This window comes from Hippocampus comes, unplaced genomic scaffold, assembly GCF_001891065.2.
Source record: "Hippocampus comes isolate QL1 unplaced genomic scaffold, H_comes_QL1_v1.1 scaffold112, whole genome shotgun sequence".
In the NCBI taxonomy this organism is placed as follows: Eukaryota; Metazoa; Chordata; class Actinopteri; order Syngnathiformes; family Syngnathidae; genus Hippocampus; species Hippocampus comes.
In genome coordinates this window covers 1,097,738-1,119,448 of record NW_017805841.1, presented here as the reverse complement: position 1 = coordinate 1,119,448, position 21,711 = coordinate 1,097,738, and the positions used below count along the sequence as shown (strand labels likewise).

Genomic DNA, 21,711 nt, shown 5'->3' with positions numbered 1-21,711 from the left:
TCAGGTGCATCCACTGCAACAGGGACTGTCACTCCCGGATCGGCCTCTTTAGCCATACCAGACGGTGCTCCCAATCAGGCACAAACAGATAATCACACTGTGATTGAAATGCCAATGATGAATGTGCTTGGCTTCACTCCTACCCTGCTCTCCTTCACTAATTCCATTCCCTCACAGCACTTACTTGAGCCCACATGGTTGAAGTGTAGAAGAAGCTGCATGGTATTGAAAGAAAAACAGCCTCCGGTCCAGCTCTCTTCATGTGAAAGGTGTCGAACAGATGGCCGATGAACCTATCACTTTTCTGTAATCCCTCATCAATGAGAAGCGCTGCTTGAACGCACCCGGCGCAGTTTAGGTCCAGATGAGGAAGTATAGGCCCTGGAGTAGGGATAACACTGGCTTGCCCCGAGGCATTTTTCCATAGTGATAAGGACTCGGCCAGATGCCTGCACACTGCACAGCATAATCACTCTCCTGGTCTGTTGCTGCCGGATACACAAGTTTGTGTGGAAGTGCATCCAAAAGGGAGGTGCCTCTTTTTGCAACTAAAAACTTGGAGGAAAGTACCAGTAAAAGGGGACAGCGGGGACGTTTCAAACTTTTTGTGGTCTTGTTTTAAAGAGTGGTTCTGTGGGGAATGCTGCATATTGCAAGGGTTCTTTTTCATGTCGCGGCCTGAAAATGGATGCTATTGAATGTAAGAGGGGAGAACTATGGTATGTGAGCTGTCTTTTGAACTGTGAAAGGATCAAGCTCAGGATCTCAGTAAGTGTGTATGAGGCTACTTTGAAGCTTGGTGCTGTTGTAGAATCATAGTATTTTATGTGTGGAAAACTGAGGGGTGCGTACACACGGCCACAATCAAATTAGTGTTGCACGATTGTCATGTTTTTTTCTGCAGCCGTTTTGGCAGCGCGATGTGTCATACACGCCTAATTCAGGGTACGTAATTAAAATGGAAGGAAGATTTGAATTGATTGCGTTTTTTTTGTTTTCTGGCAGGCGCTTTTTGTTTGGTCGAATTGATGCTTGATATTTCCTGTTCTCCCCGAAGGCTGAGCTTGGCACTCCGCTTTTTGTATTGATCAAATAGGCAGATTAAAATGTATTTGTCCTTCCTAGCGTAATTATGAAATTAGCAAATTAAGAAGAAAAGAATAGGGACAAAATGAATCATCCAACATTACAGAATTTACAGTCACAAAGCCCTGTTGATAATATATGGCTTTTTTTTTTTGCCAGGTTGTTGTGTTGAATCCTGAAGTAACATGAGATCATTCCTGCCACGTGTTACAGTTTATATCGACGTGTACAACAACGACCCTGCGCTTGTCGCATTATGTCATATTTGATCATGTGACTTTTCTGCAGACCTTAGAATTGCTACTTAACATGATACAAGCTTATGGCAATGTATGCTCGCTGTATTTTTTAAGCATCTGTGTCACGTGTTTACTTAAACGTTAGTTTGTTGTGGAAGCACATGATGAGTGATTGATTCCTCCAATGCAGTCATTGTTGTTTAGTATAATGCGGTTGACATTTCAGCTTAAAATGGCTATTTGCTGTCATGCTTTAAGAAGCCGCCCTTTTGCTCTATTTCTGGCCCACACCAGAGTTTCTTGGTTTTTATCAAAACAGAGAGCAGTGTGTCATAGCTTATAGTGGGTAGTGTTGCGTTTGGCAGTTTCTGGAGAACACATGTTTGTGGAACCATGGAATTTAAACTTGTTTTTTTGGAATGCGGAATGTGCATGTGTTTAAGCCGGAACATGTAATTAAAATTCAGAAGTATGATAACAATAGAAACCTCACCACGCAAGGGAAAACAAACTCAAATCCATATGTCTTACTGGTTCTTGGTGACACATATGATGTTAACATGAACTAGAGACAGTCCCAATACAAAAACGGTAGAATAATAGAGAGAAACACATTGTGCTAACTTCATTAGCCTGTGTGCCAATCTGGCTATTTTAACACTTCAATTCACGAAAGAGAGATGAGGCTGTCCTTTCGTAAATGTTCTTAACTCTTGTTTCCATCTGTTGTATTCGGCAGTGCTGCCGTGACAAATTGTGCCGTAGTGAGGATGGGACCCAACTTCGGATGTTAGATGGATTCCTTGTTCTCCTTCAGGCCACAAACTAGTTGAGACTCATTTGACTCAGTTGCTGAAAGATGATTCAGCAGTCGGTTGCAGCCAAATGTTAGAATCCTCAACAATCAATTACCCCTGTAATTGGTTACGTCCATCTGTTCTCAGAGCATTGAATGGCTTGCCAGGCTCGTGCTCTCCCTCCTAGGCTTGCATGAACTGATGACGACTCCGCTGATGTGAGGCGAAACATCGAAGACATCCAGAACAGTTCAGTTTGGCGAGCGATTCAATGCCTTGAGAATGGCTGACAATATTCACAGGCATTTTCGGTTATTGTTGGAATCTCTTATTCATTGCAGGTCGAAATGGTTTCACACTATACGTATAACCCAAACTAGCAAAAATGTAATTGTTTTCTCTTCCTAGTTCACTGCGCCATGACATTAGCATATGTTCAAGACAAATATTTCTCCTTGGGTCCGGTAATCCTCCAGTGATGAGAAAATCAGCTTTTTGTAATTTTTTTTCCCTAACCAAGGACATTTGTCGGTATGCCCTTGTTACAAATTTGACATTTATCAGCCAGTGTTTGTCTTGCAAGGCAAAGAGGTGATGATCAACCTTTATCTAAAGTGGGATTTTCTGAATTCCTTCAATTCTAAGGAAGCCACCCCCGCTGCAGTTCCTCACCCGCACTCCGTCTTCATATTGATCGGCCACTTGACTCCATTAATGGAGATTCCTTAAAGCTGATCTTATTGTAACAATATTATTCCCACCCCGCCTCCTCCCTTTCAGAGTTCCCTGTGCTCCACATTTTCCTTCCTTGTTCATTTTATAAAATTAGAAGCCTTTCTAGAAGGGGCTAGCTACTCTTTGCTAATGGTTACTGGCATGGGGTAGACCCAAGGTAAGAGGGATAGCAATGTGTTCGAGGGGGAGTTTTTGTGTGCTTTGTATATATGCATATCGACCTGTCTCCTCAAATATGCTTAGTGCTAGTGAACCAGGAAGTAGATTAGGTAAGGTGAGATAGGTTTTCCACAGAAAAGTGATCATTCAAGAGTATGACCTTATCCAAGACTCAGTTGGAAAGGGACGTAGTGAGAGAGTTGAGGAGATATACTCATGCCATGGCTGGTGGTTTAGCATTATACTTAGTCAGCTAGCACCTTATAAAACTAATAGAGCATGCAAGCTAGTGAAAAGAGTAGTGTGAGGTATGGCCTTTGGGTGGGGTTGTTATAGTATACTTCTTTGTCATGGGCTCTTTTCACAAAACGCAGGTGACTCCGGTGTCTCACTTTCACTTGAGTTGCAAGTGTGGTTTTGTATTTGCACACCAAATGTCAGGGTTGGGCATTGGGGAACGATAGTTTTTGCTGCAAATAAAAACAGAAAGGATTGTTCTTTTGAGATTTTTGCAATTCCCACCTTGCAGGCTTAGGGAGGGAAGGAGTGAGGAAGAGTGACTAATGGGAGGGATGGAGAAAAAGGAGGTGATTCAGTAGAGGAGGAACAGTCGATGTAGACCGAAGCAGGATAAAGAAAGATCGTCAGACAGTGGAACCAGAAGCTAAACAGCTTGGCCAGGACTGCTCTCTGATTCTCTATGGAGAGGATTATCCAGTGACAGCGGTATGTATCATTTCTTCCTTGAGCCCATGAGTGATGAGTATCATTTTTCACAATAGTTCATTACATTATGGTTTACAATCTGTTTACATAAAATCTCCTGTAATTCAAACATGTATTTCATGGCTGCTTTGCTTTGAAAGGATATCCTCATACATATCCATATAAAACAAAACAATTGTTATACCATGTAAAACCCTTCTCATATTAATAAACTTTTTTAAAAAACGTTGTACCCGAAAAGTATTAACTACCAACTATTCACATTGTTGATCTAACCAAATTAGATTATGGACTTCATTTATCCGTTGAGGAAAAATAAACGACCGTAACTGCTTTATTGACCACATGTAAATGGACCTGATCGTGATTGAATGAAAACTCATTAACTCATTAATCAACTCCCAGCAGTCCTCTCCATTCACAACAACCCTCGTATGCAACATTATGCAGGGAGCCAGGTTAACAGCCTGATTGATTCACAATAGGGTCCATGGCTCAGCTGTGTGGCGCATTGTTGTATTATTTGCATGGGCCAGCACAATAACTGACAACTCCCTAAAATGTTGCTGGCCTCAGTCAAAGGTGAGCAAGCTCACAGATATTAGATCATCACAAGTTGGTGAAGTTTTGCTTTAAGGTGGTTTTCTCCAAGCTTGAAGGGGGACTCTAAAAAATCTATTTTGATACGCTACCTGTTTAAAAAAATTGTGATTAGTAATGTAATCCAAGTAGCATAGTATTCAAGTAATGTAAATTGATTACTTTTACTTACTTTTTGGATTACTCCAATGCCATGTATTCCCCCCCAAAAAAGACAGATGCATGTAAGACACTTTTGCTACAAGCTTCGCTATTTTATCCACTGGTAATTGTGAAATTGTAAATATAGCAACGTAATGTTCTAAAATGCAATATATGTGTAGCATATCTACTTGACAGCACATGGCTGTGTCTTGTAACCTTGTTCGCATCTCTAGCTAACACGGAAGTGGATTTCCCGTGTGTGTGCTGTCCACTGTCCAAGCCAGCCAATGGCAGTCATTTTGCCGATGGAGTGAGGGAGAGATTGAGGGAGCAAGCGAGCGTGTGACACGCAGCCTCAGCGAGACAGCATTATGGTCTTGTATATGAATGGACTATCAATAGACCCTTTGCCCCGGAAGCCAGAGGCCAGCCATCTTGCGTTGCCACTGGGGCTGACAACTTGTTACTCTATTTTTTTCCATTGAAAACACTGGCTGTGTCCGAATATCCTCTTATCACTATCTAGTCCCACACTACAGAGGTTAACAAAATTAACCCGCTATTGGAGAAATCTGTGAAGTAAGAAAATTGTTTTTAATATATATATATATATATATATATATATATATAATTTTTTCAATTATGCTATATGTATTAAGGCTGTAAACCCCACCATGTACATTTTCTCATATTTCTTTCATTTGAACACGCTAAAAATAAAATAAGTACAGTAGACAGTATTATACGCTGGTTTAAACAATACGGTAGCACGCAGGCATGGACGCTAGCGTATGTTTTTCAAAAGCTGGCAGGAGCGAAACTGAATTCGTACTTTACTGAAGTATTTAACACTGTACTTGTGTTATATTTGGATCAATCCTCATCCACAAATCCATCAAAGTCCTCATCTTCTGCATCCGAAATGAACAGCTCGGCAAGTTTACAATCAAACATGCCCAGTTCCCTCTCGTCATTGTCAGAGTCAGTCTTGTTGCTGCTCCTCAAAAATGAGGCCAGCTTTTTCGAAAGATTGAACATCAGTCCCAATAGACACATTAGCCCAAGCATCCACAAGCCATTCGCAAATTGTGGCGTCACTTGTCCGGCTCTCCGTTCAGTCTTTGTAAAACTGTGTTCGCCGTCTCTCATCCATCGCTCCTACGCCGCTCGCAACTTCACTTTGAATGCTCTGTTTACACCGATGTCCAGTGGTTGGAGTTTCTTCCTCAAGTCTCTTTCTCTTAAAAGTCACCATAGGTGGCAGTTTCTGTCCATTGCTATGGCACAAAAGCACAACAGTAAAAGCCGACTTCTCGTGCCCCATTTAGCGTATCGCTGGTCCCCTTCTTTTTGACAGTGTGGTTCACCAGGATGTCGAAAGTGAGCGGCACCTCGTCTATGTTGATAATGTAGTTGGCCTGGGTGTCTTTGTCGGCGATCTTTTTATGGCAATGGGAGCGGAACGTGGTCAGGTTTTCCCTGTAGGCCACTGGAAGTTGCTGCGCCATGGTAGTCCTTGCCCGGATGGATAGTTGGCATTGTTTCATAAAACAAAAGCGCCAAGACAGACCTCCATGAAGATGTTCGATTTTCATTTCTTCTGCACGCATTTTTGCCTTCAGTCGAATGGTGACTGTCGAGACGCTTCTCCCGACGACTCTTCTTTGACCGTGAATTCATTGCTCGAGTTGGTCTTCCAACTCGGGTCACCTCGCCTTGTTTCCGTGGAAACTCAGTTTTGTCTTCTTGACTTGGCGAAGCTCGTTCTCCTGTTTCCTCCACTTGTGAACCATGGATTCGTTTATCCTAAATTCTCTCGCGGCTGCTTGATTGCCATGTTCCTGCGGGTCACTGATCGCTTGAAGTTTGAACTGTGCTTCGTAAGCGTGTCTCTTCATAAGTGCCATTCTCAGGGGTCCAAATTTGTTTTGTCCAATCCACGTACCGGCAGCCAGCCTTTAACGTCCTCTTTCATGCCCCCGCCCCACTCCCCTTTAACGTTCGCACGCCGTCCTCAGTTACATCCGCCTTTCCACTACATAAACAACGTGTCTGCATAACATCAGACAGTCAAGCGGAGCGCTCATTGAAGTCACACAGCAACATAAACAGATTTTGGAACACAGTAAATAGATTTGGTGCCCCACGTTATTAGTCGCCCATTTTGCAGAAAATGTAAGACTTCAAAGTGCGCCCTATTGTCGTGAAAATACGGTAGGTTTACATTTCGCAGCAAATGTTGTCCTGATGGCGTGATGCTGACACATCTTTGAGTAGCACTCAAAGATATGCATTATAAGAGAAAACTTAAAATTGCATTCTTACTAATGAAATGTGCACGTTGAATTATTGTTCAACCATATGCCATAAACAGTGGAGTTTTCGCAACAGAAAATGCCATGGAGAAATTAATGTATTCGAATTAGGCATGCTTAGCAAATGGCAACATAAGATGGCCGCCGGTGGCTTCACTTCTCTCGTCGGCGAGTAAGCGACATTGTTGGTCCATTCGTATACTGTATATGTCTGTGGCGCTGTCTTGCTGCAGCTGCGTGTCCCTCGCACTGTGGGGTATATAAATGAAGCAGTCTCGTACATGCCTCTGTCGTGAGATGGAGTCGGAATAGTAGCGTTTGCGAACGTCTTTATATCGATTTTCAGGTTAGTGATTTATTAGCATAGCATTTGCTTAGTTTATTTAGCATAGCTTGTCATAGTATAGAAATAATTTAGGTCATAGTTTTACTGTTGCTGTCAATCACAGCCAGACCATGCCCAACCCTCTCCCCCCTGCCTCAAGCTCAATGGTCCTCCAGGCAATGTCCCATTTAAGCGCCTATTTCAAATATTAGGGAGGGGTGGAGCAAGAGTCTGGTCAGGGGGCTGAGTTACCCTTTAATGTGAAAATATAAACGTTTGATAATACTTTGAGGCAGCCCTAATCAACAGTCAATAATGTGCTGTTTACAAAAGAACTTATGTTTTGTGTAACTGCAAGCATCACGATTTCGGACGTTTGGCACACTCATTCAAAAAACTTTCCTTGTTACTATCAACAGGATAATATCAAGGAACTTGTCTGAAAACTCCATTAAAAAGTTGATTTGTGCTTGCCCACTTGAAGGACAGCCCCAACAGCGTTGACCCCAGCCCCCAGCACGTAATCTTAAACTCGCATCCGTCACTGTGACCTCTGACCATGCCTTTCACCACAAAGCATGTGACCAACTTAACATTTTAAGGACAGCACCAGTTGGAGGAGGCTTGTTGCTAATATTCTCATTTTGTTTTCTCCACTGATCAAATATCTGTCATGAATAAAATCCCTTATTGAAGCATTGATAATGTAGCAACAACACAACTCATGTCAATGAATCTTTTATGTGGTACAAGTTACTATTTGACTGACAAATTCAAATTGTAGACAGTATTCTTGGGTTACCAAGTAACCAAATGATGTAGTACCTTTTCATTGGACTGATAAGTACAATGTAAATACGAGCTTAACTGCTATTATGGGCCTCTAGTCTTCATTGTGCTATCTTGTACGGATTTTCTAGAACCTTTATTCCATCTTTCAGGCCCATTAAGGGTGCAGAAACCTAGAAGGGAGGAGTACCAAAATGCTGCAGTCATTCAATTTGAGCCAAAAACACAAGGAACCCACCCTACAGCCACAGTCTCAACTGTGGTTGTCTCCGACGTCATCCTGGAACATTTCTTTCCCCTTCTCTGTTCCAAGCCATACTTACTGTAGGACGCTTGTAATATAGAGTATGATTTATATCAAGAGTTTACACAAAATTATATATCCCGAGAGATTTTTTTATTTTTATTTGTCTATAATTTAAATATTTGTTTCCAAAACGCATGCAAAATTAGTGGCCAAATAAATACCATCCAAAATATTTGGTTGTCATGCCCATTTTAAGTTTAAAGTTAAGTGCAAAGAATTAAAATAAATACAACAGTGCTTCGAGTAACATTGAATTATGCCGACAATTTAACCAGCGTTTTAGGAGCATCAATTTGTCATCTTGTTTAAAATCACGACTGTTTTGTGTTGACTGGCGACTCGGCATTCTGTAAATGTCGTCACTCGCCGGAGATTGCCAAACAAAAGCATCTTGGTTGTTAAGCGCGTTGCTATGTGGTTGGCGGCTGGGTGGTGTGAGTTAATTTATTACACACAAAAAAGAGAAATCATTTTTTTAAACAATATACTGTATTGTATTGCGATACAATCAGTCATTTTCCACAAAAGAGATGATGACCTCATTGCTGTTCCCCTGGAAGGAACAGATGGGCAGCATTCAGGGAGAAATATCACACCAAACACAAATATAGCTTCTGTGTTAGTCGTCTGTGTTCTCACTCTTCCTGTTCTGTCTGCTTTAAAAAAAACAGTTTGAACTGATGACGGCAATGCATGTCTCGACTCTACTTTTTGTCTGTCCTATTTTTACGTCACATTAAATTGATGTTAGGTTATTTTAGTCTTGAAGTCATGTATGTTGCTGGTTACAGCACAGACTGATCTCTCTAAACTGCCTAGGTCAAGAGTGAGGTCCGACAAGATTGACATATGTCATCTGTAAATAGGTATATCTTGAAAACGGCGCCTGAGTAATGGAAGAAAGATAGATAAATGTGTGGTTGCCTTGCTTCCTGACGACGGGTAGGGTGCATAAAATACCAAGGAAGCAGATGTTGCGGTTCACCTTTGGCGTGGAAAGTCCAATTCTAAGACGCCATGTTGATGATCTTTTGTGTAAATTGCACAGCAGGTAATTTTTTTTTCCTCTCCAAAAGATTGTTTTGGTTCGAGGTCAAGGTGCGAAAGACTGTGGATAGCACATGAAATGTGCTCTTATTAGTTGCTGACATGGTGACTGGTTAACTGTGCGAAGATTGGAGAGGTACAGACTCTGAAATGTCTTCTAGTAGGTGTTTCGACACTTCTAAAAGACAAGCAAAGCAGCAGTGGGAGGCAGAAATCTCTTGGCAAATGTTTTAGTGTGTTTGCCACATTGCATTGCTTACTCTGACTCATCTCCTCTCCGCTTGATGTTGTTGTTGTTCCTGCTATCCCCAAAGCTGTTGGCGAGGAGCTCTGAGGATCCATTAAAATCAAATCCTTTTGATTGTCGCTGATGTCTCCATGTGTTTTGACAATATCTTGGAAAATACCGAGATTTACCGTGAAAAGACAGTAACCGTCACTGACAGCTACTGTAGGTGCAGGAGCTGTTACTTCATGAGGAATGCTCCACGATGTGGTTTGGGTGCTGATTTGGATGGTGTTTTATCTTTCTCCTCCTCAGATCCAGAATGCTGAAAAGAGGATGAATCCTTCAGGTCATCGAAGACATCGACGTGTCTTTGTTGCTGCCTGTCCCCGGCGGCCTCATCTGCCTCCCCAAAGTTAACAATACCCCCCGCAAGTGGCCATCCCAGAGGGTAGGAAAGGCAAGCCAGCCCCCTGTAAATATGCCTGGATGGAGGTCTCAGTGGCGTCTGGTCCTGCTGAACTCCCTTACCTGTGGCCTGGAGATCTGTGTGGCAGCAGGAATCACATATGTGCCACCGCTGCTGCTGGAGGCCGGTGTGGAGGAGCGTTACATGACGATGGTTTTAGGTAAGATAAGATAAGATAAGAAAACCATTATTTGTCCCACAATGGAGAAATTTGCAATCTAAAGCAACAAAATTGAAGGGGGGGGGGGGTAGAAAAGAAAAACAAAGTTTCAGATAAAGAACTGTACACAATACAGAATAAATAATATAATATATGCAACTGCATATATGCTGCATAAGGTGGCTGTGCTATTTACAATGTATGGTAAGTGGTTACTTATAACAGATCTGCTTACCCAAGTATGATTACTATTTTAAAGGTTCCCACCAAAGAAGTTCTGGTGCTAAATTGGTGCTAATGGCTAAAGTGGCACCAGTTGCTTGCATTTTACTGACAACAAAGAATCAAAACCTTACTAGGCCTGATTAACTCATTCACTCCCAAAGACATATTTATGTCTTTTCACACTCCACACGTTCAACCCCAGATACTTATTTTTTCTTTCCATTTTTTCCAAGACTTCCAAGAGAAAAAAAAAAGGGGGTCTAGAATTGGCTGGTACTGAATGAGTTAAAGAACCAGTTATTGCCCAACTCAGGGGTGTTGTGACACTTAATAACTTACTTGCTGTGACATTAATGATCATGAAAGAAACAGATTCAGGCTTCATATTCCTCGGAACACAACAAAACAGGACATAAAAAATGATGACAAATCAACTAATATTCCTGTCAAAATATGCCATCGATGCAACTTCAAGAATGATTGTGATTAGCCTTTTTTTTCTGTATGGAGGGATTTTCCAGCCACTGTTTCCATTTCAACAGGCCCTAAAATCACATAGTCATAATGACAAAATCCTCGGTGATATTTTTAGGGCACATTTGGTTTGACTTTAAAGACAGGAATTTTGTCACTTTAAAAAGCAAACCTTTTGAATCTTTTGTAACATTTTACACTGAGTTATGAAGGTTTCAAGTCCAAGGTGGACAAATAATCGAGGTTTGTCGTTATTATTATCAAGGAACATTGTTGGCTTCTGAGGGACGGTGTTCCACCCCTTTGAGAACCTTGCACTCTGACTATGCACACGCTTAACTTGAGCTAGAGTCTCTCTCATCATTCCTCACTAGGTTGCACATTCTGCTTTCCTTAGTTTACATACACACATACTCTTGCCCCCGTATGTGTAACATTTTGTCAGAATTCGAAATGCCTTGAATTGCACTTGCCTTCTCTTTGGGTTGTTTATTAAGGAGTTGTTTATTACCAAAGTCCTGAGTGCAATTTTATAGCCTTGCATTGTCTTTGGCTACAGGCCCGAATATGAACAACTCTGAGTGAATGTACGGGGCGGGGTCATAATTTACGGTAATTATTTAATGCCTTAACAATGAAACGGACAATCCACTCTAAATTTGGCTGATCCACAAAGTTGTGGCCTTGCCTTGTAAATTGTTTCATTATTTCTGGGAGTGGTAGGTTTCGCCCCTCTTTTCTATTGTAGTCTTAAAACATGATTGGTCAAATCATCAGTTGTTGGTTGGGGTAGTGTGTTCAGGAATGGAAAGGCAGCAAAATGCCAGGAGATGAGAAATACGAGGAATTTCCACTCTATTTTTTTTTCCTTCTAAAGGTCCACATAAAAAAAGAAAAAATGAGTGAAAACAAGAAAATCATTGAATGAAGAGTAGGTTTATATGGTTTTTGGCATCATACTGTGAAAATCCATTTTTAAATATCTGGAAACCTGTCACCTTCAAATTTTCTACAGTGTATATCTGTGACTAATAGCCTTCAGACATGCAATGTCAGCGGTGTAGTTCAAGTATAATCTCGTATGGTGTGGTCCCAAAATGTGGCTTTTAAAATTAACGGTAAATAGCAAATTTGAAGCGTGGTTGAGCTCTCAGTTTTGTGGGTAAAAGACTTCTCTTACTTCTGCCTCGATCTCTGGGGTCGGTCGAAAACATTCTCCAAAATATGGTTTCTCTTGGGTGATTAGTTTCACAGATATAGAGGCTCAAAACTGGAAGTTAAATCTTTCCTCACTTCTAAGCCATATTCCAAAACAACTGACAATAGGTTCAACCTTACTTTTTTTTGAAAGTTGTATGTTAAAAAATGGGAGGGTGTTTTGTGTCATTTTGGTCGGGATTTTTATTTCTTTTTTAATCCTGAATTTGGTAGGGGTTTGTGGCTGTTTTTGGTACTGCATGTTCAAGACAGAATGGATGGATGGATGAAGCAAACATACACAAGCACAGTTGGAATATGTTCGTGAATAACTAACTTAAGGTCACCCTAAATGCCATTCACACGGTGCTCACTTAAAGAAGCTAATTTTAAACGTTGTCTTGTGACGTACAGATAGTGGCTGGGGTTCCACAACACGCAAACGATGTCTTTTAGATAACATAAATAGTTTGCATGTTCAATAGTGTAACCTGCCTTTAGTTTCTCTATTAGCTTGAAATAATTTCATTGGGATGTTCTTTGCAAAGAGGCTGTGCGGGAAGGCAATTTGGGAATGGCACTCAGTTTTATTCGGCAATCCTATTATTATAATGGAGGGTCTGAGTGTTATTTGAATGAAAATGGATATTGTGTCTCTGGAGGCTAAAAGCCACTTTGCCCCGAGCTAGTGTCAGGTTCTCAAATGGCTTTCTTCTTTATCTAATAGCCATTTGTTGGTTGCTCCACACTCTGCGTAATATTTCTTTCAGTGGTTTGCTCTCTCAGGACTGGACTAACTACTCTATATAAATGACTGCAGTCTCATTTTGTTAAAGGCAGCACAAAATGTAGTATTTGGGCTAGATTGAAATTTGCTTTCCGTTTCTGAAAGTGGAAAGAGTGGGAGACTGTACCACTTTGGTGCACCATATAAATCTGATGTATTGTTATTATTTTTATTCTTCTTCTTCTTATTATTTTTGCCTTGCCTGTCTGTGCGTGCGCGCATGCCCGCGCATGAGTTTTGAGCAAATAGCTGCGTGAACAGCTGTAGCTGGTGAAACTTGTTGTGATCGGCCACCACAGCTGCAGGACTGAGGTGACGACAAGCCGCAGTTAACTTGTCTCCCTTACTACCGGTCTGCTCCTCTCTGTGGTGAACCTCTATGTACTCTACACCCGTGGTCCCAAACCTTTTTTTTTTTTTCCACCACGCACTGGTTCATATAAGTCTATTCCTTTTGCAGGCCAGCAACCATTCACCGACTGGGTAGCTGTCTAATATAATGCAACAACAATAAATACAAATCCACTGTATTGTACATGTATGGTCACTGTGGTGGCACTTGAACATGAAACAGACACCACAGAGCAAGTATTAAGTGCATGAATGATATGAGCAGCACAAAAAATCGGGCATTTTGGAGATACAACGATAAAGGTGAAGCCATGTTTTTATGTGAGACATTTTTATGAAACTATATGAGCAGCGTCCTACTACTTCACTTTCCGCTTAGACTCGATCCTTCAATGTGCTTTATTCGCAGGTATTGGTCCAGTGCTTGGCCTCCTGTTCACCCCTTTGATTGGCTCAGCCAGTGACAACTGCAACAGCAGTTACGGAAGAAGGAAGCCCTTCATCTGGCTGCTGTCTCTGGGAGTCCTTTTGGCCCTTTTTATCATTCCCCATGCCGACATCCTGGCTGCACACCTTGCCTGGGGAGGACACACTTTCCAGGTTGGTGACTTTACGAATGTAATCTGGCATGAGTTGACTGTCCCCCATATACCCTAGAACTCGAGTGCCCTTCGTTCACGCCAGCGGTTAATCGGCGAAGTTGCTCGTTCCGTAGCACCACACATCTACTGACTCCGTCTTGGGTTTTAATGCAGATATACAAGACAAACGGAAAGGAAAAGATGATGACGTTGAGAGGTTGTTTGCAATGATCAGCGCGCGCATCATTCACTGACACCCGCTGTGTGCTTTTGCTTTTGCCTATGAAGGTTCTTTAGGTGGAGGCGCCATTTTGTTGTACAGTGATCCCTCGCTGTAACGCGGTTCACTTTCCGCGGCTTCACTGTTTCACGGATTTTTTTCGTGGATTTTTTTAATGCTTTTAACCCTTTAAATCAGAACGCGTCGGCGGCGCTGCGTGTCGACAGTACAGTATTTCCAAAAACTATTATAGTTATTTGTTGAAAACGTTTGTTTTTGTTGTAATTGGGCCTGAAAACAAGTTTTGGTCTTTGATTTCATTAGCTATATAGTTAAGTATTGTATAATAACTGTAAAAAAATAAAGTGCACTACTTCACGGATTTCACTTATCACTGGTTCTTTTTGGAACGTAACCCCCGCGATAAACGAGGGATTAGTGTATTTTTAAATCATTCAAATTGGCAGTGTTGTTAACATCATTTTCACTTCAGTTGAGGGGCAAAAGCGAACCAGAAGGAACCACCACAAATCCTGTGAGTTTGGGCTTTGACAGGTGTGAACATCTACCAGGCTCCGGTACATCAGTAAATAGCGGTGATCACTTTTAAGAACATGTCTTGGGAAAATTATTTCTAAATGATGGGCTCCATCCCGACCTGATAAATAAGAGGTCTGAGCCATTTATGCGCTACCCACAAATTGCGTTGTTTGGGGTCAGACCTGCTTTGCTCATTTTTCAATTTGAGGAGATTGAGGTCTGATTGGTTTTTCACCCCAAAGGACCTGCGGTGAGTTAGTCGGGTCTGTAATGAGACCTTTTCTAGTCTATAGCCTGGTCGTATAGAGTAAGGGTGTCTTTAGGGATTCTTAATCGAAAAAAACACGATTAAACCAACCCATCAAGCAATTACAGGGTATAGTCTTTTTAATATGTCTTAATTATTTAAAAAAAACTGACAGGTTATAATGGTATAAAGTAGTTTAAGATCCTTCAGGATACCGCGAGAATGGATCCATCCCTGCTCTGCGCAGCATCTGAATCACATCACCAGTCGTTGAGAGAACAAAACGCGAGCAATTTGGAGAAAGCGGACAATCCTTAAAGCAGTATTTTCTTGAGGATCAATACTGTGATGTCTTCACAAATCAGACCTCGACATGGAAGAGAAAGCAGAGCAAACCATTTTTGCTTCTAACCTCAAATCAAATTCTCATTTACTGTACTGGGGTGTTATTGTAGAGAAATGTCACTCACTGCTTTGGTCGTAAATAGTTCCATGCGTCTTTGCTAATCAAGACGAGCTTCTTATAAACTCTTGGTGGTAATAGCTTTCAGGGGCGTTACAAACCATCCAATCTTTTAACACTGACACTTTTTGCATTACCGTTGCAGGCTGTGTCAAATGTTTTTTATGCTGTGGGCCGCTTAAAAAATGGATGGCAGCCACAAATGGTCCCCAGGCTGTAGTTAGGACCCCCCTTCTGTAGCATAGTAATAAATGTAGTTTTAAGTTAACAAAGGCTAATGCTTGTTCCGGAACCGTATCCCCCAGAACACCAAATAAGGTTCCAAAACCAACTTAATAGGGGCCATGATCTTGGATCGGTTAATGTGGTCCGCTTCAAAGTTCCGTGACTATGTTCATGCTTGACCAAGCAAACTGTAGCATGGGGGGACTAACTTGTGTGAACGCACCATCAGATATTGGTAAATGACTGTGACGTGGGAAATCAAAAGACCTGCCCAAGGCTAATGTTACTTACGTACTTCTCCACTTTAGGTTGCTTTCCTCATCCTTGGAGTTGGCCTTCTTGACTTTTGTGGACAAGTTTGCTTCACACCATTGGAGGCGCTCCTATCAGACCTGTATCGAGACGGGGAGGACTGTAACCAAGCCTTTGCGATGTTCTCCTTCATGGTTAGCTTGGGAGGCTGTGTGGGATATTTGCTTCCTGCACTGGACTGGAGCCACAGCCTGCTCTCCGTTTACCTTGGAGGCCAGGACCAGTGCCTCTTCTTTCTCCTCCTCCTTATCTTCATTCCCAGCCTACTCATCACTATGAAGGTTTCCGAAGAACCCTCCGGTGCCATCAGGGGCTCGCCTGGGGCCTCATCTTTGCTGGAACCGGCAGCCGGTGCAGTGGAAGATGGCCGGTGTGGTGCGCCTCGCTCATGCTGCTACCTGCTAAAGTGCAAGCTAAGGCTGCTCAAGTCTGGACCTCTGCTCTGCTTGCTGAGAACATGCTGGTCCATGACCCCCGCCATTTACAGGAGCTACTGCCATGTCCCAAGAGTGATGTGGCAGCTGTGCGTGGCTCAGCTCTGCAGCTGGATGGCGGTCATGTCCTTCATGCTCTTCTTCACAGTCTTTGTGGGCGAAGGCCTGTATGGTGGCGTTCCCAGTGCAGTACCAGGAAGTGTACCCAGACAAAGATACGATGAAGGTCAGAGAGTTTTTTTTTTCTTTCCCTGTGGCGCAAACTCTTTGATGTTTTAATACAAAAATACTTTTACTCTTGGAATGGTTTTCATCTCTTGCTCGTGTAATGCCGACCTGTTTTGTTGTTTGCATTGTTTGTTTGATTGTTTGACTAAATTGTTCGTGTTTACACTGTAGTTGCACCGATCCATTTACCACAGTGAGCACTCAACTTAAAATGTCATTTTGTTTGTACTATCTTGATGCAAAGATGTTCTTACCTTTTCAGAAAATATGTTGCCTTTCAATGTCATCCAAATGTACAGTGGTGTTAGCTAATGAGGAGATGACCCAGGTTGCTGGCTGCTGTAGAGAAATTGCACCAAGACGAATGGTTGAAGATCTTATTTTTTTGATCTGTGTTCTCCCACCTTTTGAAACATTATAGCAAAAGATTAGGCGCTGCTTTGCTGGAAAAAAGGATTGTCAGCTCTTAACATCAGGGGTGCTAATAATTGTGGCACATGATTTGATGGAGAATTATTCTTTGATGTGGGATCTTTTTTTTCCCCCTCGACAAAAATGCACTTGCATTATTTCGAAAAAAGAATGGATGCATTCGAATCTGAAAAAGACATCTTTGCCAGGGGTGCCAATAATTATGGAGTGCAATGTCGCTGTTTATTCATTTGATTTGGTTCCTTTCAGTCCAGTCAGAGTTCAGTCATTTTCTGTCATATCAAGTCAACTCTCCAGCTTTGAATGCCCAAAGTAATATGATCCGAATACTCTTTCACATAAGTGACGACGTGCACCAATGCTGAACTTTGCACGAACAGTGTTCAACGTGCTGCCGCCACTCCCAGAAATGGTTTGGTTCTAAACATGGAGCCGGGACATCTTATATAGATTTTTCCAAATGTTGAGCCTTTTGTCCAAACACATAACCATATGACTGAAAATGCGGCTGCTAGCCTGTCATTATACAACTTAAAAAAAAAAAAAATTCTAACCCAAAGGTTAGAAACGGAAATACTGACTCATTTTTAAGCTTAACTTAGACTGATTCTTGGACAATCTTTGTTCAGGTTAAAGCGTCAATACATGTCTTTTTCTAAGTCTCTACGGGCCGTCCTTTTTCGCTGTTTTTTGTAGTTCAGATTCTCTATTTGTCCTTTGGCAGGACCTCGGCGTAATAGTTGTGCGGCCAGCCAAGTGGGTCAGACTTGGAGGCACATTGCTTCATTCAGTAAATACGTGCTGGCCTGTGTGTTCCTCCCTCAAATGCTTTCTAATGATTTATCTAAGGTTCATGCGATGATCTAAGAAGTTCTTTGAGCTTTCTCCCTTTCTATCCTCCCTTCCTTTGTGTTTAAAGGGTTGACTGGTTCCGAACAGACAGAAGTTCCACTTTTAACATTGACATTGTAACAGCCTTGGCTCTATTCATGCATTTGGTTCTCACTTTTGGATACATTTGAATGTAGCTGCAAAAGGACAACGGTCAATCTACCAAGCCATGGACACAACCGTTTTAAACCCGAAATAGCAGTATAAAAACAATAAAAAATGGAAAAGGAAAAAAAAAAGGGGGGGTGTGGAAACTCATCCGTCTTATTGTTGGCATGTAATTAATTGTACCTAACATCTAGCTTCTCCTTCCCCTTCTTTCGATGAGAAGAGCCGTGAGCTTCATATCACCTGCTCTAACTCAATTTCTATTCTTATTTCAGGTATCCGCATGGGAAGTTTGGGTTTGGTTCTGCAGTGTGTTACCTCAACCTTCTTCTCAATGATCATGAGTCGAATGGTTCGCTGCTTTGGGTCCCGCTGGGTTTACCTGAGCAGCATGGTGAGCTTCACCGTGTCTGCTTTGGTCATCTGCATGTCTAAAAGTGTGGTCCTCGTCACAACCATGGCCGGCCTCACTGGCTACGCATACGCCGCGTTGCAGACGTTGCCCTACACACTCACTTGCCACTACCACCAGGAGAAGAAGGTAAGCACCCATTGTCATGTTATTTTTGGGAGGTGGGGGTAAAATATGGAGGACCGCTGTTACAACCTGTCTCGTCTCACTCCAGGTGTATATGCCAAAAAGGAAAACCAAAAACAGCCGTAAAAATGGTTTTACAGCTAATCGAGACTATTTGACTCCAGTGGAAGAGAAGAGTATATTAAATAACACGGCTGGCCCCTCCTTTGGAAATGCCTTCCTCAGCCAGGACATTTACTCCTCTGCTCCCTTCAACCAGAACGGCTCAGCTCAGAACTCCGCTGGCCCCGAGCCAGAGGAGCTGGAGTCAGGGTATGAAGACCGCGGCGTGGGCCTGGACTTCGCCATCTTAGATAGCACCTTCCTCCTCTCTCAGGTTATCCCCACCCTGCTCATGGGCACCATTGTTCAGTTCGCACAATCAGTCACCACCTATATTGCCTGCTCTGTAGTCCTAGGCATTGTTGCCATCTATTTGGCCAATCATATTGTCTTTGATCAAAAGGATCTCAAAGGCTGAGACTCAGATGGGAAACCTCTGAGAAAGATCGTGGAAGAATGCCGCGGGGGCTAGGGCGGTGTTTAGCAATGCACTATCGCGTAGTATCCCAGGAGGCCTTGCTCTATTTTTGTGCATTTGCACCTTACCAAAAGTGTGCCATGATGAGGCAGTATAGAAAGAGTGAAAATACAGTTATGTCATCAGGGACGTGCCCGCTAGCTTGAATAGCCAAACATTTTGCCCAGAGTTTTCCTTTTTCCCCACCAGACTTATTTACACTTTATTCAATTCTCGGGTATATACAGGGTATGAAAATAACAATTTGTCCGGTACTATAACACAAGGTGACACCAAGCGTGAAAATGGTTGCCTTGTTTCTTCACCTACCAGACATGCGCGTGATGTTATACTTCAGAAAGCCATGTGCGAAGAAGCTCAAGGGTGATTGGAGAAATGACCATTCTGTCACATCCATTGAGGGCCAATTCAGTCAACAAGTATGGGAATGCTTCTAATGTATGAGATACCACTAGCAAAAATCAACCCCTTGCTGTCTTTTTCTATCTTCTCAAAGGCCTGTTGAGCAGTCGGATCGTTTTTGGCTAATGGAATGCATTTCACTAGCTTGATGATATTTGGGAGATTTTAGACCTGCATTTTTTTACATTACTGCTGTCTGGCCTGGAACCAATGCATATATAATGTACTGTATCCCTACATTGATTTTTGTAGCTCTGGTCTAGTGCTAACTAGGAAGCGTCAACACAACCCTTTCTCAGAAATGAAATTTGTGGCACACTCCGGCTATCAAATGTGTCTACATCCGACTGTCTCTTGTGTTTTAAGTGAAATGATGAGAGGACGCCCCTCCCGACTGTCTCTTTAAAATATTAGCAAAGAGAGCTCGAGAGTGGGTTAAACCGCATCCCTATTGGAGCGTATCATCAGTCTTGGTTCAAGAGGTGGTTTATTAGAACTGGGCTATGGATGTCCCCGAGAGTGCAAAAGTGGACTGCTCTATCTCTGATCGAGATAAACATCTCAGGTTAGCACTTTATCGTAGTGCCCTCTTCTTTTCAATGCTAATGATGTTCCCTGCTCCACCTTCATGTTTCCACATTCAGTAAGTATGCCCCTTGACAATCCTGGACTCCCACAATGACATTCACATCTTTCGCCCATTCCCAAAAGACCAAATCAATTGAGTCAAGTCAACCATTTGGTTACTCGAGATGACAGTAGGCACTGTGAAAGTGTGTGCGTGTTGTGTTTGTTTACGTGTCTATGTAGTCATGCTCAATAGTCCATCTAGTGTAATCCCCAGGCTGTCTTTTCATTGCACTGTGTTTATTCTACTAAAGCAGGTTCATCGAGTTTTAAACACATGAATAGTTTTGTCCCAGAACTCAAAGCAAAACTAGTATTGAGCAGTAGCACAATAGTTAAAAAAAGTGCCTATTTTTCTGCCTTTTGTATTTATTTATAATACTTTTATTCGGGGGGAATCGTTTTTAAAATATTGGCCTACAGTATCTGCTGTTGGTGCAAAGATGAGGGCTATATCTGTGAAAAACATAAATTATTTGTATAGTGATATGCAACCATTCTCAGTGCTAACTTATTTTATCATGAAGACTTTGCCGTCTACCATCGGATGTTTTCTTTCACTCTTATTTGCCATGCTGTTAGATCTAGATTTATTTTGTCAGCACTTCTTTTATTGCCATTAGAAGTCTCCTGTATTTTTGAAGTAAATATATATTTTTTTCCGATTCATAACTTTAAAGGCTGAAGAGGTTTTTAGGCCCCTCCGTCAATCAACTATCTTTTGGGATTTATTTTCAAGCCAGTTTAAAGTGCCAATTTTAGACTCTAAAATTATGATAAATGTGTTTTTCTAACCATGTACCACATGATATAACTGATTGTTGTCATAGGTGCATGCAGCCATGACAGAAGACTTTATTGTACATCCATCAGATAACCTGACTTCATAGATACCGACATGTGATCTCCAAACAGCTTTTTATAAACAATAAAACAGAAAATGGCTGACAAGTTGTCTTTTTTTTTTTTTTTTTTTCCCTTACCAAGAACTAAAGTGTGACGATATATGTGGCACATGTGACCGTTTTATTTGGGACAAAAGTGCATCGTACACCCATTGAGATTAAACACATTTCCAGGAAATGTTTCAAACATTCTCGACTGTCATGTCAAGTGTAAGAAGACCCGAAACATTCTCAGCAATCTCCATAGTGGGGATGGGCATTTTATCCGCGCACTTTTTTGAGTGCCCCCTTGATTATTTCAATCATTTTAAACCGACTCGCTCTCTTTAAAATGAACTCTTCCCCCAAAGGATGTCTTCTCGGATACCGTGAAATCACTGCAACTGATTGTTTTTCGAACATTTGTCCCTATTACAAGTTACTGATTGCACAGCCTGGTGTTCCCTCCAAATTGCTTTCCCCCTGAAGCTCTTGTGAATACTGTCTTGGTAATGGTGCCATCCCTTGGAGATTCCGAGAACTGACTGTGTTGCGCAGCCCACCGCTGTGGCCCCACTGACACATGGCCATGCAGCTGCTGACATTATCTGTTACATGGAAAAGACGATAGGCTTTCGTTTCACCCGGAATGGCATGCGGACTATGTGTGCCATTCCATGTCAGGCCTCCGCTTTGCTCCACGCGGCTCTTACATATGTACCATGGGAAACATGCTGAGATCATAATGTGTGACTTTAGGATTAATGTTGCAGTGAACAAACGGGTGGCGGCATTTAGTGTTTTTACCGAAATGGTGGACTTAAACCTTGAAACTTGAGGT

General features: G+C 42.0%; 1 protein-coding gene across 2 annotated transcripts in view; it reads left to right on the top strand.

Moving 5' to 3' along the window:
- The window catches only part of LOC109526826 (solute carrier family 45 member 3), a 45,780-nt gene extending 24,843 nt beyond the window's left edge, over nucleotides 1–20,937 (top strand). The window contains exons 1-6 of one of the 2 annotated variants that reach the window (XM_019888374.1): nucleotides 3,623–3,742; nucleotides 9,811–10,124; nucleotides 13,568–13,758; nucleotides 15,743–16,406; nucleotides 18,115–18,380; nucleotides 18,466–20,937. In XM_019888374.1, the coding sequence (XP_019743933.1) occupies nucleotides 9,977–10,124; nucleotides 13,568–13,758; nucleotides 15,743–16,406; nucleotides 18,115–18,380; nucleotides 18,466–18,897 (1,701 nt within the window). In that variant the 5' untranslated portion in view covers nucleotides 3,623–3,742; nucleotides 9,811–9,976 and the 3' untranslated portion in view covers nucleotides 18,898–20,937. Of the gene's footprint in view, nucleotides 1–3,622; nucleotides 3,743–9,810; nucleotides 10,125–13,567; nucleotides 13,759–15,742; nucleotides 16,407–18,114; nucleotides 18,381–18,465 lie in introns of those variants that run through there. The other variant, XM_019888373.1, reaches the window with a different exon arrangement.
- The last annotated feature ends 774 nt before the right edge of the window (nucleotides 20,938–21,711 follow it).